Source organism: Peromyscus eremicus, chromosome 2 (genome assembly GCF_949786415.1).
Source record: "Peromyscus eremicus chromosome 2, PerEre_H2_v1, whole genome shotgun sequence".
In the NCBI taxonomy this organism is placed as follows: domain Eukaryota; kingdom Metazoa; phylum Chordata; class Mammalia; order Rodentia; family Cricetidae; genus Peromyscus; species Peromyscus eremicus.
In genome coordinates, this window is record NC_081417.1 from 156217647 (window position 1) to 156233866 (window position 16220).

Sequence of the window (16220 nt, forward strand, 5' to 3'; positions counted from 1 at the left end):
GATGGAAATAAAAGAAAATACGGATGGCATTAACCCAAGCTGGCCGAGATCTTCCCTTAGACTCCAGGGAAAGGTTATGAGAAAAGAACTCTGACTTGAGCACGCGAAGAAAGACGGATGCTTGCAAAGCTCGGGCAGCGGTCCCCGGGCCCCACCCGCAGCCACCTGCCGGCGCCGTTCGGCTCGGCCCCACCCCCGGCAACGCCTCTTGTCATCCCTTAGCAACTGCCCCCTCCCCAGCCCGGCCGCCGCTCACCAGCTCCTCGGGCGTGCGGCTCTCGCGTTCACCGCAGCAGCAGCACCACCTGCAGCAGCAGCACACAGACCCCCTGCACCCCGCCATCTTCCTCCTTTCCTGCCACTCCGGACCCCCTAGGCCAACCCCCCTCCCACCCAGGATCTGCGCCACACGTGACTGGCCCCGGGAGGGTCACGTGGCCCTCTCGAGCTTTGGGACAGGAGACAGGGAGTGGCTGCAGACGGGTGGGGCGAGAGCTCGCGTCACATGACGCAGTACTGGACCCGGCTTCCCAAGAGACCTCCGGGCGCGGCCATGTTGGGGGCGGAACTTCCTGTCATCGTCTCGATGACTTCCGCCTGTCCCTTGCCCTGTTTCCCTTGGTAACCGGCAGCTGCGCCCCGCCCCCACCGCCTGTGCTAGGGAGATGGCGGCGCAACCTCCAAGGTTCTGAGAGGACGGTGAGTGGCTCAGAGGCTTGGGACGCCGCGGAGGAATTCGCCGAGTCGCGAATGTGTCAGTTCGCCACCCACTGATGGCGGGGCTTCTTTGTGGGCCGGCAGGCGGGGGTTGGCCCGTCCTGCCCTCCACTCTTGAAGGCTCCGGTCGCTCCTCCAGCCTAAGCCCCCGGTGGCTGTCACCCCAGCCTCCCCTCCTGCTCGAAGGTATCCCAGGGTTAAAGGAGTCTGGATCTGGGTAACGATCCAGCCTCCGGAGCCATCTGGGATCCGCATCCCCGTCCAGGCCCGTGACCCACTGACCAGGTGACCCGATTCCCATCCCTCAGGCCACCAGCGCCGGGTGGTTGCCAGCCACAGTCTGCCTGTTTAGTTTAGTTTAGTTTTGTTTTGTTTTTCGAGAACGGGTTTCTCTTTGTAGCCCTGACTGTCCTGGAACTCTCTCTGTACACCAGGCCTCAAACTCAGAGATCCGCTTGCCTCTGCCTCCTGAGAGCTGGGATTAAATGTGTGCGCCCCCTTGCTGGCTGCCAGTTTCTTAAAACCTGCCTCCCTGACAGGGTCTGGAAAGGAGTGGTGGACCACTGGCTTTGTCGCCCAGGTGCCCACAGCGCCTTACTGTGCACCTATGTCCATTGCAACGGTTTTGGGAGTGGTAGGGCTCAGTGTTTGGAACAAGTCATCAGTAGGTGGCAGAGGGGCGTTTTGAGACGAGTGTGGAGGCGTTTACCATTAGGGCTCAGTGAGTACTGGCTGTTACTCTGTCAGGCACTGGGGATGCCACGAACAGGATCCCTGGTCCTGGTCTCAGGCAGGGGACAACAGCGGAAGGGTAAACAAACTTGTTAGCCTACAGTCACAGTGTATGTTGTGGGAGCTCAACTACTAATGGATAGTAGTCCTGGTCCTGGTCTCAGGCAGGGGACGGCAGCCGAAGGGTAAACAAACTTGTTAGCCCACAGTCTCAACCGTGTATGTTGTGGGAGCTCAACTACTAATGGGCAGTTGGGGGCGTTGGTTGAAATATGGCACGAATTAGAAATGCTTAAACCTTGGAGCAGTTTGCTGCATGTGAGTCAGCTCTGTAGGATTTGTTTCAGCGGTGAGAATGAGACATCTCCCTTGGATATAGGAGGGACTTGTCTGACATGTAAGGTTACCTTCTTTCTCACTCTCCATGAGAACCTGGCGGTTTTAGGTCAGAACAAAACCGGCATAAATCGATAGGGGATAGCATTGGCACTAAGTAGGGGCAGAGTTTTTAGTCTGGAACTAGCTCCTTAGGAGAGGAAGGTGCCATGGATTTCTTCCGATTCTCGAGGCTAAGACCCAAATACCTTGGCTTAGAGGTGGAAGTTTCTGGAAAGGAATGAACCTGACCTGGCTGCTCCTCTGTTGCTCCGTGTCACCACACAGATATCCACTACTGTGTGTTTGCCCATTACTGTGTGGTAGTCATGTTTGTTTTGTTCTCAGGTGTCTGTCATTTCCTGGCTAGACTGCAGTAGGCTCTATGCCCTGTTAGCCAGGCTGTGATTACTGTGACCAGGACTGCATATGTGATGGCACTGTGGTCACCAGTTCCTTTGACTTCATTGGTGTGTCCAGGGCAGGCACATATGGGACAGCCTTTGTCCAGAGTTGGACATAAATCCCTACCCTTAGTGATTTCCATCTGCCTGCTTTTGCAACCCAGCTCCTGTCAAGCTCTAGCTCACAACACAACAGTCTTTTCATGCTGCACACAACCTATAACATGTTCCAGGCGGGCCAGCAGCCGTGAGCTGTTCTTTCTTTGGAGGGGGAAATCCAGTGACCCTGAATAGCTAGTAGTCTGTCTCCACCAACCCCAGCAGTTCCTGCCTGCCCACACTTCGCCCCTCCCCCCGCTCTTCATCTGGCTTCTTTGACTTACGCCTGAGCCTTCTCTCCAGCCTGGAAACCTTACTCCCGCCCCTTTTGCGTGGCCCCAGCTTCAGCTCAGGGCTCTTTGTCACAGCTCCGCCCACTTGAGCACACCCTCCAGGAAAGGTTCCCTGTTCCTTCCTCACTCACTCTGGGTCTAAGCTGACTGAGATGAACCATCGGGAAGCCAAGGTCCTCCCAGCTGAGCACTGTTACCCATCCCTGGGAACATGGGCCTCAGAAGCTGGCGGTGTGAGGCTTTCTGTGCCACGCTCTATCAGGTAGCTGTCACCAAGGATTCATGAGCTGAAGGATCCCTGAGTGGCTCAGTGCCTAGAGGGAGGTCATCATACAAAGAGCCAGACCAGGGCAGGGAGGCAAGGCGCATGGAGCCTCTGGGTAGGAGCTGTGCGCGCCTCCCCCGGGTCGGCTGCCTTCCTATGCAGAGCAGTGTTCGCCACTGGAGCTGCCTCCTCAAGTGTTGGGTGTGCGTGGGGTTTGGCGGCCATCGCTCTGATGGCCCCGGCCCCCACCCTGTACAGCAGGAACCCAGCCATGGTGAACGAGGGCAGCAGCAGTGGTAGCGAGAGCTCCAAGGACAGTTCGAGATGTTCCACCCCCAGCCTGGACCCAGAGCGGCACGAGAGACTCCGGGAGAAGATGAGGCGCAGAATGGACTCTGGTGACAAGTGGTTCTCCCTGGAGTTCTTCCCTCCTCGGACTGCTGGGGGAGCTGTTAACCTCATCTCAAGGTGAGTAGCGAGGTTAAGTAATGGGGGTCAGCGGAGGGGAACACGAGCTGCCCTTTAACCCGGCAGGAAAAGGCGTTGGAGAGAGGAGGCAGGAAGAAGCAGAAACGAGACAGGGAGTTTTGTCTGCAACTTACAACTTCTTATCTGCAAAAGTCCCTTTGAAGCAGCATTAGATATGTTTGGACGCACTCCTCAGTGGGCCAAAAATGTTCATTCTCAGGCTGCATTCTTTGGCAGAACTTGGGGCTGGCTCATGAGGAGCTTAGGAAGTCAACAAATAGCAACGTAGGGAATGTGTTGAGCTAGCTGGACACTGAGAGTGTGCGTTTCCAAATCAGGAAACACACTCTTGGTGATAGCATTTTCTGAATTCCAGTTCCTTTTCTTCAAGTCGGAGAGTGCTTTGCTATACCCCCGTGCTTTGTCCCAGATCACGAAGAAGAAAGAAAGGAAAGTCAGGCATAGTGGTAACGCCTTAATCTTAACACTCAGAGGCAGGAGGGCAACTCTGAGTTCAAAGCCAGCCTAGGCTACCTAGGGTCCCGGCCAGGCAGGGTTACATAATGACACCCTATCTTAAGAAGTGGGGCAGAGAGGTAAGGAGGAATACAGCTCAGTTGATGGGGTGAGTATGTGGCCTGCAGGAAATCCTAAATTTGATTCCTAGCACTACATAAACAGGGTGTGGGAGCACGCCTGTAATCCCAGCACTCGGGAGGCAGAGGCAAGCAGATCTGAGGTTGAGGCCAGCCTGGTTAAGAGCTAGGCATGGTGGCACACATTGTTATTCCCAGCACTTAGGAGGCAGAGGCAGGTGGATCTTGTGAGTTTGAGGCCAATCTGGTCTACATAGTGAGTTCTAGGACAGCCAGAGCTACATAGTGAGACCCCCGTCTCTAAACAAAGAACAAGTAAAGGACAAATAAAGGAGTTTGATGTCAGTCTGGGCTACATGAGACCCTGTCTCAAAAACAATCACAAAAGTTGATGCCTTCTAGTCCATACTTGCTATGTTCTGCTCCCTAGGTCCAGAAATTTCAAGGCCTGGGATGCTTAGACACACTCTTACAGTTTTAACATGTGAAGGCTTTTGAATCTAGTTCAGGAACCCAGCCTTGCTCTGCAGGCTGATGCAAGGGAGATGTGGTGGCAGCACAAGAGAAGCTTGCGTCTGCTGGTCGCTCTCTCTGCCTTTCCTAAAGTGAGACCCTCTGCCTGCCACTGCTGAGATCCCAAACTCGCAGCTGACAAGACTCTAAACTCACCCAAAACCAGTCAGTGTGCTTGCACTCTGAGAGGCATGAAGTGCTGGTCTCACAAAACGGTGACGGTGACATTGTTATCCACCAGTCAGTAGTCAGAGTGGCTCTCGCTGACCTCAGGCTTGTCTCTGAGGGCTGCACAGCCATCTGACCCAGTGTCTTATGGATGTGGAGTAGGTACCGTTATCTGCCACATCTTATACACAAAGACACTGTGGCTCAGAGAGGTTATTAGGTAACGTGCCTGGGAAGGAAGCACAGTGCTCTGACACCAGCTTGCATTCTGTGCTGCTCCAGCTCCCTCCCCTCCCCCTCCTCACATCCCCCTTCTCCCTGCGGGGAGGCTGAGTGAGCACACTGTTCCCCCAGGAGCCCAAACTTAAGAAAGAAATCCCCTACAGGTTTGACCGGATGGCAGCAGGGGGCCCCCTCTTCGTGGATGTTACCTGGCACCCAGCTGGAGACCCTGGCTCAGACAAGGAGACCTCCTCCATGATGATTGCCAGCACAGCAGTAAACTACTGTGGCTTGGAAACCATCCTGCACATGACCTGCTGCCAGCAGCGCCAGGAGGAGATTACAGGCCATCTGCACAGAGCCAAGCAGCTTGGCCTGAAGAACATAATGGCACTGAGGGGAGGTGTGGCACCAGCACCCCTCCTTTCTGGGTTCTTGCTTTTCTGAAGGCTTCTCCTCTCCCCAGAAAAGTCCCTTACTTTCCCTGGGCCCCACACTAAACCCATTCGGAGTCCCCTTGCTGCAGGAGGATCAGTGAGCATTGTGGGTAATGGGTCCACCATGGCCTTCACACAAGTGGGATGGCCTCTTCCACCTCTTGACCTGAATGCAGTTCAGCTGGGATGTGGCTGGTGCCTGCTAACCCTCTGCCCCCACTACACAGTGCCATCAGACTCTGGCACTGTCTGGTCTAGCCATAGTGTGCTGTGCTGGCATTTCCCAGGAGCCCCTGGGTGCTTCCTGTCTTTAGGCCTCACAACAATGGGAAGTGGGAGGCTGAGGGATGGGATGAATCTGTGGCCTCTGCTCATGAGTAGAAAATCTACCAAGAATTCAGGAGCTCTGAGAGAACAGAGGGGTGGGAGAGGGTGCCTGAGCACACCCAGGGCATCAGGGCCAGGACAGAGTCCCCAAAACTCCAGGCTCAGTAGAAAGCCACACCTTCCCTGGCCCCACCACCCACAGGGGCGCCTGCAGAGTCAGCCATGGTAGACTTTGACAGCTGACCACTGCCCTCCACCTCCTGTTTGCCAGGTGGCAGACTAGACTTGCACAGTAGGAAGTCTCTGCCTTTGAGGAGCCCACAGCCAAGTGTAGGAGTAGGTAGAGGGAACAAGAAGACTCTGGAGGTCAGGGGACACCCAGTGACCATGACCTCCAGCAACCCTACAGACCCTGTAGGTGACCACTGGGAAGCAGAGGAAGGAAGCTTCAACTGTGCCACAGACCTGGTGAAGCACATCCGGAGCGAGTTTGGCGACTACTTTGACATATGTGTGGCCGGTAAGTGGGAACAGAGAAGGGACAGGATAAAAGGAAAGCCAGTCAGCATTCAGTTCAGGATGTGGTGATTGGGTGGATACAGAGTGGGGGAGCACCGAGGTGAACTGAGTGTGTGTGTGTGTGTGTGTGTGTGTGTGTGTTATGAAGAAGACTCCAGGCGCAGGGGATTCATCAAGCCATGAAAGGAGTCAGGAACTGAGGCCCTTCTTCATTCTCTGTGTACCACAGGGTCCAGGGGCTGACTTTTCACTGTGCATCTGTTGTGTAAAAGGCCCTCATAGACACGCTGTCCTATGCATGAGTCCTGCTTCTGTGTGCATAATGTCAGCTCCAGACAGCCCCCAACTCTGACTGTTCTCTGTTAGCTCTCAGTTCCTAGGACATGAGGCTAACCCTGGCTCAGCTCTAATCCTTGCACTAAGGGATGGGGAGGCGGGTAGAGGAGGAGGAGTTCAAGGCCAGACTGAACTTGTCTTAGGAACCCAGAACTGGAGCTATAGTTTGGTGCTACAGAGCTTGCTTCATGTGTACAAGGTCCCAGGTTCCATCAGAGCTTGCCTTGTGTGTGAGGTCCCAGGTCCATCCCAGCACCCAGAAAATAAATAGATGAGTAAGTGCTTACATTATGGAGTAATATATCAAGTAGTAAATGTTAGTGTTATGTGTCCGTCCAGCATGTGTGCAAGTGTCCACAGAGGTCAGAAGGTTTTGAGCCACTGTATAGGTGCTGGGGGAAAATGCAGGTCCTTTCAAAAGCAGTAAGCACTCCTAACTGCTGTGCCATCTCTCCAGTCCTCTATTCATGTCTTGAAGCAAAACTTCACTTTCTCCTTCTTCATACAATGTGACTTTTTAATTATTAGTTTATATGTATGCTTGTCCTTCCTGCATGTATGTCTGCGCACTATGTGCATGCCTGGTACGTACAGAGGCTAGAAGAAGGCCCTCTACAAGAGCAACCAGTGCTTCTAACTGCTGAGCCCTCTCTCCAGCTCCCGTAATATAATTCTGAACCTTTCAGTATCCTGACTCAGAGGGATTGTAATGTCATACATACTTTTTTTTTTTTAATTAAAAAAGAATACTGAAAAAAAAAGAAAAGAAAAGAATACTGTTAGGACTGGGTGCACACCTTTAACCACAGCATTTGGGAGGCAGAGGCAATCGATCTCTTTGAATTCAGGGTCAGCTTGGTCTACGGAGTTCCAAGCCCATTAAGGCTACATAGCTACATAGTGAGACCCTGTCGCAAAAAAACACACACACACCCTTCTCTCTCTCAGAGGAACCAGGGATGAGGCTCAGTACTTGAGTGCTTGCTTAGCATGCATAAGTTGTTAGGTTCAATCCCCAACCCAAAACAAAATAAAACATGAACCAACACCTTAGGTCCAATGCTCAGAGTCAAGTCTGGCTTCCTAGAAACAGTCCAATTAGTATTAATATTGAATGTGGCATTCTGTCTGTGGCCACAAAGTGTAGGCCTGGTTTGCCTAACTGAGTGAAACAGGAGAGTTTGTAGCATCTGGAACAGTTCACCCCACTCCTGGGGGCTCATCTACAGGTTCTGAAACACAGCATTGAGCTTGGACAACCACAGTTTACCTGTCAGCACTGCTACTGGGAGGCATGCATGCAGAACCTGGGCTGAGGACTGTGCCCAGGCCTCGGGCACTCTGGTGTCTTCACTCCTGGAGCAGGTCGATTGAAGTCAGCCTCCTGTCTTCTCTACTGGTAGGTTACCCCAAAGGCCACCCTGAGGCAGAGAGCTTTGAGGATGACCTGAAGCACTTGAAGGAGAAGGTGTCTGCAGGCGCTGACTTCATCATCTCCCAGCTCTTCTTTGAGGCTAGCACCTTCTTCCATTTTGTGAAGGCCTGCACAGAAATAGGCATCTCCTGCCCCATCCTGCCTGGGATCTTTCCTATACAGGTGAGGAGCTCAGGAGGGCCTGGTTCCCTCACTCCAGTAGACTGTCCTGTGTGGGTGGAGTTTTCCTGTCCCGACTGCCTGCTCCCAAATAACCAACAGGAATCTTAATATTACTTACAAATGCTCAGTCAATAACTCAGACATATTAAATTAAACTAAAATTATTTACAACTTAAATTAACCCATTTCTGTTCATCTGTGTGCTACCCAAGGCTCGTGACATTTACCTCTCCAGCATGTCTTGCTTACTCTTTGTCTGGCTAACGACTCCTCTGACTCCGCCCTTCTTCCTTCCAGAATTCTTTTCTGTGTCAGGCTATCTCGCCCAATCTTTTCCTGCCCAGCTATTGGTCAATCAGCTTTTTATTAACAATGAGAACAATACATATTTACAGTGTACAAAGATTGTTCCATAGCATTTCCCCCTTTTTGTCTAATTAAAAAGGAAGGTTTTAACTTTAACATAGTAAAATTATATACAACAAAAACAGTTATCAAGTAAAAATTACAGTTACAATATCTAGTCTATTTGTATTTGGCAAAATCAAAGAAAATATTCTATTATCTATCTTTTCTTTGTGAGTCTAAAGTTTTATACCTAATTTGCTTTCTATTATAACTAAGGAAAATTGTAAGTTTAACTATTTAGTCTTTAACTCCATCAAAGATCCTTGAAGGATGAAATGCTACCCAATGACAGGGACATCAGGCTGCCTGGACAGTCACTCAGAGTTCTTCTGTAACATTGGGTCAACTTTGGCCTCCAGGCCCAGTATATCTGACAGACATTTCTGAGAAGCAGGGAATTCTCTCTCTCTCTCTCTTTTTTTTTTTTTTTTTTTTTTTGGTTTTTCGAGACAGGGTTTCTCTATGTAGCTTTGCGCCTTTCCTGGAACTCACTCTGTAGCCCAGGCTGGCCTTGAACTCACAGAGATCCGCCTGGCTCTGCCTCCCGAGTGCTGGGATTAAAAGCGTGCACCACCACTGCCCAGTGGAAGCAGGGAATTCCAAAGGACTGTCCTACCTTGTCTTGGCAAAGTTTGGCAGTTGCCTTTCTTGTGTCCTGTTGCTCCAGTTGGACAGTATATTGTCATCAATTGAGGCCAGGGCAGTTTTTTTGCCCAAATGGCTAGCTTTTGCCATAAAGAAAGCAAACTCCATATGGAGGTTCTTCAAGGCCCATCATCTTCCTTTGAAGTAAATTGGTGCTGCCAGGAGCAGACATGTCTCATTGTCATGAAAAGCCTTAGGTTATTAAAACATTTTAAATGCCATATTCTATAGATCTTTGATGTGTTTGAAGACCATTTATCTAAATATATCTGCTTATAACCTTGAAAACATACCTAACATGACTATAAGTTTGACTATTATAGATGACTATTAATCTGTATTTCTTAATTATACATAACATTTTTAAATGAATTGCATAAGCACAATACCCCAGAGTAGAAGCATATATATAGTATAACAAAATTAACTTTAAATTTGTATCAATAAACCAAAATCCATACCAATATAAAATATTTTGAAGCCGGGCAGTGGTGGCACACACCTTTAATCCCAGCACTTGGGAGGCAGAGGCAGGTGGATCTCTGTGAGTTTGAGGCCAGCCTGGGCTACAGAGTGAGTTTCAGGAAAGGCACAAAGCTACACAGAGAAACCCTGTCTCGGAAAAAAAAATAAAATAAAATAAATAAATAAAAAAATTGAGATTAATAGTTGTTTTTGGATTAAAGTGATTCAATAATCTATCCTTTTATTTCTTCATTTCCATATTGTATCCCCCTTTTTTCTTTCAGAAAGAGATCTTTGAATTTAACTCCTTTGTTTAGTTTTTTTTTTTCTTGACCATTATCAATAATAACTTGTAATCAATCTCCCTTAAATAATAACATCCATAAGCAGTATTTTTGGAAATGTGGGTGTCATTCTCTAGACTACTTGGGGGCACTGACATCTTTTGGGGGAAACTGGGAGAAAATCTGGATAATTGTTAAATCTTGGCTAGAGTAGTCTATGAGGCTGGATCATCTCAGCCAGCACCCCTGCCTTGAAGTTGTTCTGGATGCAGAACTCACAAACTGAAATAGAGGCATTCTGAGATGTTGGATCATCTGAGCCATCTGTCTTTATTGATGTCTGATCCCCTTGCTCGGAAAATACCTAAACTTTTAAAGGTAACACACATGTCTATATCTGCATTAATACAAGTATAGACTGTGCATTGTACATAGGTCAGCCAAAGATGATATTTTGTTATGTATTTAAGCAGGTAAAGTATATATCACGTGTCTTATAGTTCTAGGTTTATTTCTTTATGTCTATAGTCAGGATTTCAGGGGGTCTTCCTCAATCAAACCTGATCATCTTTAACCTTGAATGAATCCACAGCCTCCCATTTCCTGTGGAAATAAAAGCAAAACCTCTTCCCCAAAGTAGCATATTTTTTTACTTCTTTTTTAAAGTCAAGACATTTTTTAAAATATGTGTGTTGGTTTAATCCAGCAGTTTTCTTTCTTTCTTTATTTATTTATTTTGGTTTTTTGAGACAGGGTTTCTCTGTGTAGCTTTGGAGCCTGTCCTGGAACTCACTCTGTAGCCCAGGCTGGCCTCAAATTAACAGAGATCTACCTGGCTCTGCCTCCCGAGTGCTGGGATTAAAGGCGTGCGCCACCAATGCCCGGCACTTTACTCCCTTTTTAAGGACTTTATTATTTTAAAACTATATTTTTTAACCTATGACCATATAACTCTTTGTTTTCTCTCTCCCAAGCCTATGTATATTTTTAAACACACTGTAACCCATTTAGAGGTTTTATTTTTTTCTGTCTGGATCTGTCCTTACTGTATATCTGTAACCTTTTCTGTCTGCATGAGCAAAACCCCAAACCCGCCATGCAGCATGCTGGCAGCTTGTGCTGGCAGCTCAAGTCTGAAGGCAGTGGCCAAGAGATGTCTCTCTGCACCTCGGCCCATGTGAGAGACTGCAGGAACCCGGCATGCAGTGTAGCTCATAGCATGTTGGCAGCTTCCGGAACATACATCTCTGTACTGTGGCCGGTATGAGGGACGTGAGACTAGGAAGCCGTGCTTGGCTTCATTTTTTGTGTTTAGAATCTTTTTTAAGCTTTCTCAGGTCGTATGTGGAAATTCTGGCCCCGCATTGGAACACCATTTGTTGGTGGAAGTTTTTTTCCCACCCACCAGTTCCCAAATAATGGACATGGAGACTCAATATTAATGACAAATGCTTGGCTAATAGCTCAGGCTTATTACTAACTAGCTCTTACAAGTTAAGTCAACCCATTTCTACTAACCTATGTGCTGCCCCAAGGCTTGTGACATTTACTTCTTTGGCATGTCTTGCTTACTCTCTGTCTGTCTGGGGACTCCTCTGACTCCGCCCTTCTTCCTCCCAGCATCCTTTCTGTGTCATGCTTTCTTGCCCAATCTCTTCCTGCCCAGCTATCGGCCAATCAGCACTTTATTAACAGTGAGAGCAATACATATTTACAGTATGCAAAGATTGTTCCATAGCAGTCCTGGACCAGGGCTCAGAGCTCCAGGTTATGCTGAAGTTCTTCCTCAGTGGCACTCAGTGCCTATCAGGCATTGTCCACATGCTGCATTTGGTCACCTCAGTTGTCACCCCTAAGACACAATGGTATCTATAAAGGGCTTGTACTTTTGCCTGCTGACAGTTGTCATTGAAAGTAATTATATAACTCTCATCAGAAAGTTTGGTTAAGCTAAACCCAATGGTATGTACTTATAATCCCAGCATTCTAGAGGTGGGATCTGTAATTTAAACCTTAAGTTTGGCAGATGACTGGCCAGTGAAGCTTGGGAATAGCTGAGTTAGGTGACCACTGTGTTGGGCTCAGGGGCTAGTTTAGGCTGATGGCAGAAATGCTGTAGGCAGCTCCCAGATTCTCCAACGGAAGAAGAAAGCCCAGCAATGCCCCCAGCTTTCCCAGGTCTCTCCACGTGAAACTAATTAGCCAAGAGCCTAGGGAGGCAATGGAGTGGAGCACAGGCTAGAGATGACCCCACGCCTCTTGTGTCTTGGACAGGCCTACTCCTCCCTTCGGCAGCTTGTAAAACTGTCCAAGCTGGAGGTACCACAGAAGATCAAGGATGTCATCGAGCCAATCAAAGACAATGATGCTGCCATCCGCAACTATGGCATTGAGCTGGCTGTGAGCTTGTGCCGGGAGCTGCTGGACAGTGGCTTGGTGCCGGGCCTCCACTTCTACACCCTCAACCGTGAGGTGGCCACCATGGAGGTGCTAAAGCAACTGGGCATGTGGACTGAGGACCCCAGGTAAGAAATGGAAGCTGGAGGAATATTCCAGGGGAGGCTCAGAGTGAAGTTGCAGTAGCCAGGCTCGGTGACTTCCTCTAGCTCACTCCAGTTAATCCCTTGGTTTTTCCCTCTTCCTTTCACCAGGCGTCCCCTGCCCTGGGCTGTCAGTGCGCATCCCAAGCGCCGGGAGGAATATGTGCGTCCCATCTTCTGGGCCTCCAGACCAAAAAGTTATATCTACCGCACACAGGACTGGGATGAGTTTCCCAACGGCCGCTGGTGAGGGCAACAGCCATTCCTTGCTAGGGACTGCTGCTGCCTGGGGGGAGTTAGGGATGGGATTTACAGGAAAGTGCCCTGACCCCTACACTTTTGCCAGGGGTAATTCTTCCTCACCAGCCTTTGGGGAGCTGAAGGACTACTACCTCTTCTACCTGAAAAGCAAGTCCCCCAGGGAGGAGCTGCTGAAGATGTGGGGTGAGGAGCTCACCAGCGAAGAGAGTGTCTTTGAAGTCTTTGAACATTACCTCTCTGGAGAGCCAAACCAGCATGGCCACACAGTGAGTGGGGTAGGGTGGGGTGCCTGGGGTCCCCACCCCAGTCTTGCCTCAGCCTTGGGTTGGACGAGAGCTAGGCTGTTTCCTCTCTTGTGGATGTGCACCTCAGCTGAGGGAATGGGTAAGAAATCCCATTGAGGAGCCCGTGGAAGCAGAGACAGGCTAGGTCCAAGGAGGAAACAACCCAGGCCCAGACTCATCAATGCCCAGTTCATCCTGCAGGTGACCTGCCTTCCCTGGAACGATGATCCCCTGGCAGCAGAAACCAGCCTGATGAAGGAAGAGCTGCTCCGAGTGAACAGGCTGGGCATCCTCACCATCAACTCACAGCCCAACATCAATGGGAAGCCGTCCTCAGACCCTGTTGTGGGCTGGGGCCCTAGTGGGGGCTACGTCTTCCAGAAGGTACGCTAGGGTGCTTGAAGCTACTCGCCCTGACCAAGACTTAGGATATCTCCAGAGACTGGAATAGAGCCCTGACCTTTCCTTCCTGGGCCCTGCATTTTGAGTAACTATGGAGCAGAGTGAGTAACAGGTCACGCGGGTTCACTAGTTTGTTCTGTAAACTGGAGGAGGGAGGCATTTTATGTTTGGGGTACAAAATATAATAAAGCATATGCAGTGTTCTTCCCAGAGGAAGAACAAGGACACAGTCAGCTTTCAGAGCTCTGGCTGCTAACGAGATTGGCACTTTAATCCCAGGCCTGCAGGGGCTAAATTACACTCTGCAGCAAGGCCTTGAGCCTTGGACTCAGGAGACCTGGCTTTAGGTGCCAGCTCTGCTGTTCCCCTTGATATTGCCCCAAACCTTGCAGTATTCTGAACATTCTAGAACACGAGGGTGAAGAGGCCACCTGCAGACAGAAGTGCCTTGCCCAGCCCTGTTGTGGCATTTACCCAGTAGCTGGTACCTTGGGACCACTCCAGACAGAGAAGCCTCTTTCCTTCAGCGTTCACCCAGCCTCTAATCCCAAAGCCTTCAGTGTCTTACACTTGTACAGATGGGGTCCTCTCCCTGAAGGAGGCTAGGCATCTGGCTGAGAGATGGAGTAGGCAGGCTTGTCAGATGTGGAGATGGACTGGAGCGGGGTGAGGAGGGAAGGCAGGGAAGCTGGCAAGGAGCCGGGGTTGACCTGATCGGTGTCTTCTCCCTCAGGCCTACTTAGAGTTCTTCACCTCCCCTGAGACAGTGGAGGCACTTCTGCAAGTGCTCAAGAAGTACGAGCTCCGAGTCAACTACCACATTGTGGATGTGCAGGTAAGCCAGCTCCCACGTGGTCCTGACAGTCCCCAAAGGCTCAGGCCAGGCCTGTTGTACAAACAGATGGAGGCAGACTGGGAGGTAGATGAATATATGCAGTGACAAGTCTGTGTAAGTAGGAAAGGCATATTCAATGTAGGATGCTACAGGATACATTGGAGATGTAGGATACACCCGAGAGGTCCAGGGTTCCTAGAAGGGATCCTGTGTGGGCTGAGCCTGTGTGGTACACTCTCCTGGAGGCCAAAGGAGGATGTCCAGTGTCCTTCTCTATCAGTCTGCTTTATTCCCTTGAAACAGCATCTCTGACTGAACCTAGAGCTATGTTGACAGCAGCATGCCTCAGCATCCTCTTGTCTACTCCCACACCATGCTGGGGTGGCAGGCACCTGCTGAGCCGTGCCCGGCTTTTCACGTGGTGCTGGAGTCCAAACTCGTGCAACAAGCACTCTTACCCACTGAGCCATGTCTCCAGACCCTTGCCTGAATCTCTCTAAGGACACGGACTAAACAAAGGGCAAAGGGCCTTCTGGGGAAAGGGCAGAAGGAAAGGCTGTGCACTGCACTGCATGCACTGCACTGCATGCACTGCACTACCTATGGAGAAACTGCACATAGGACATGGTAGTGTTGAACCAGGACCAGGAGTCTGTGGCCTGCCTGAGGCCTGGAGACGACCTAAAAGCAAGGGGAGCCTTTCTCCAATGGCAGAGCGGCTTGCCTCCATTGCTTTTTACAAAGATCCCAGCACACAACTGAGGTGGCAAGGGCCAGGGAACGTAGTCAGGCCCTTGTGCCAGGTAGAAAGCAGGACTGCTATTGTAGGCCTGGATGAGAAGCAGCAGAAAGGCCAAGTGTGGCAGCACACACTGGAACCCCAGCATTTGAGCAGCTAATTGCTGGAGGATCTTGAGTTCAAGGCTAGCCTAGATTATAAGCCAATCCTTGTCTCCAAAAAAAAAAAAAAAAAAAAACACTGCGAGGCAGAACAGAAGTCCAGTCAGGCGGAAGTAGAGGCAGAGGGGAGCAGGGTGAGGGGAGCTGCCCAGGACATCTCTAGGGCTCTGGTTCGAGTAGAGGGTGATGCTGTTGATGGTGGTAGACACAGGGCAGTTCTAGCTGGCCGAGGTCTGCCAGCAGTGGGGCTGCAGTTGCCCTGCCTCTGTTCCCAGGGGAAGAACATCACGAATGCCCCTGAGCTGCAGCCCAATGCTGTCACCTGGGGCATCTTCCCTGGTCGAGAGATTATCCAGCCTACTGTGGTGGATCCCATCAGCTTCATGTTCTGGAAGGTAAGTGAGACGGAAGGTGTGTGCCTGCCTTGCTCTTCTCTGGGTGGCCTGAAGGGAGACAGCATGAGCCCAGGCCTGGGTATAGTAGCCCTGTTGACCCCAAATGTGTGTGTCTGTGTCCACATGTAGGATGAAGCCTTTGCCCTGTGGATCGAGCAGTGGGGTAAACTGTATGAGGAGGAATCCCCATCCCGCATGATCATCCAGTACATCCATGACAACTACTTCCTGGTCAACCTGGTGGACAACGAGTTCCCGCTGGACAGCTGCCTGTGGCAGGTGGTAGAAGACACATTTGAACTGCTCAGCAGGCACACCACGAAGAGAGACGCTCAGGCCCCATGAGCCCGCATCCGGGCATCGGCCTCTCCTGGAGCCCCCCATCTCTCCACACATGATAATGACAGCTAGACTGTCAGAAAGCATCCGGCTCTGGCTGGACCTGAGATGCCCCATTTAGGAGGCTCGTGCTCTCCGCTCAAGGTCATGAGATGAGACTGACCTGAGCAGGGCCCAGCTATGCCCATGGCCGTGTCTAGCCCACTCCTGGGCTCCTGAGTGGGCACTCTTGCCAGCTGCCATCTTCTCTGTTGAGCCTAGCCAACAAGCTGTCCTGGCACTCCTCCCCAGTCAGCCCTCAGGCCTTACTACCTGGGGTAGTGACTGGCCCGTACAGACGGATGGCTGCTCCTGAGGCCTGGCTCCCAGCCTGCTGGTCTTGTTTGAGTCAGGG

At 50.6% G+C, this 16220-nt stretch overlaps 2 protein-coding genes across 5 annotated transcripts in view; one reads left to right on the plus strand and one right to left on the minus strand.

The window, feature by feature from the left end:
• Clcn6 (chloride voltage-gated channel 6) overlaps positions 1–552 on the minus strand; it is a 38829-nt gene extending 38277 nt beyond the window's left edge. For both annotated transcript variants that reach the window (XR_009377721.1, XM_059255359.1), the window contains exon 1: positions 257–552. Coding sequence is in view for 1 of the 2 variants with exons in the window: in XM_059255359.1 (XP_059111342.1) it covers positions 257–343 (87 nt within the window). In the remaining variant the exon portion in view is untranslated. The remainder of the gene's footprint in view (positions 1–256) is intronic.
• On the plus strand, positions 372–16116 carry Mthfr (methylenetetrahydrofolate reductase). Of its 3 annotated transcripts, none has more exons than XM_059255361.1 (12): positions 372–699; positions 3144–3353; positions 5017–5255; positions 6026–6136; positions 7875–8068; positions 12145–12395; positions 12522–12656; positions 12757–12937; positions 13157–13339; positions 14091–14192; positions 15368–15487; positions 15617–16116. In XM_059255361.1, the coding sequence occupies exons 2-12, from the start codon at positions 3157–3159 to the stop codon at positions 15830–15832; spliced, it is 1929 nt and encodes a 642-aa protein (XP_059111344.1). In that variant the 5' UTR covers positions 372–699; positions 3144–3156; the 3' UTR covers positions 15833–16116. The 3 variants fall into 3 exon arrangements, with proteins under 3 accessions (XP_059111344.1, XP_059111345.1, XP_059111343.1); XM_059255362.1 differs by having other exon boundaries at positions 3147–3353; XM_059255360.1 differs by lacking the exon at positions 372–699 and adding an exon at positions 2741–2882.
• The last annotated feature ends 104 nt before the right edge of the window (positions 16117–16220 follow it).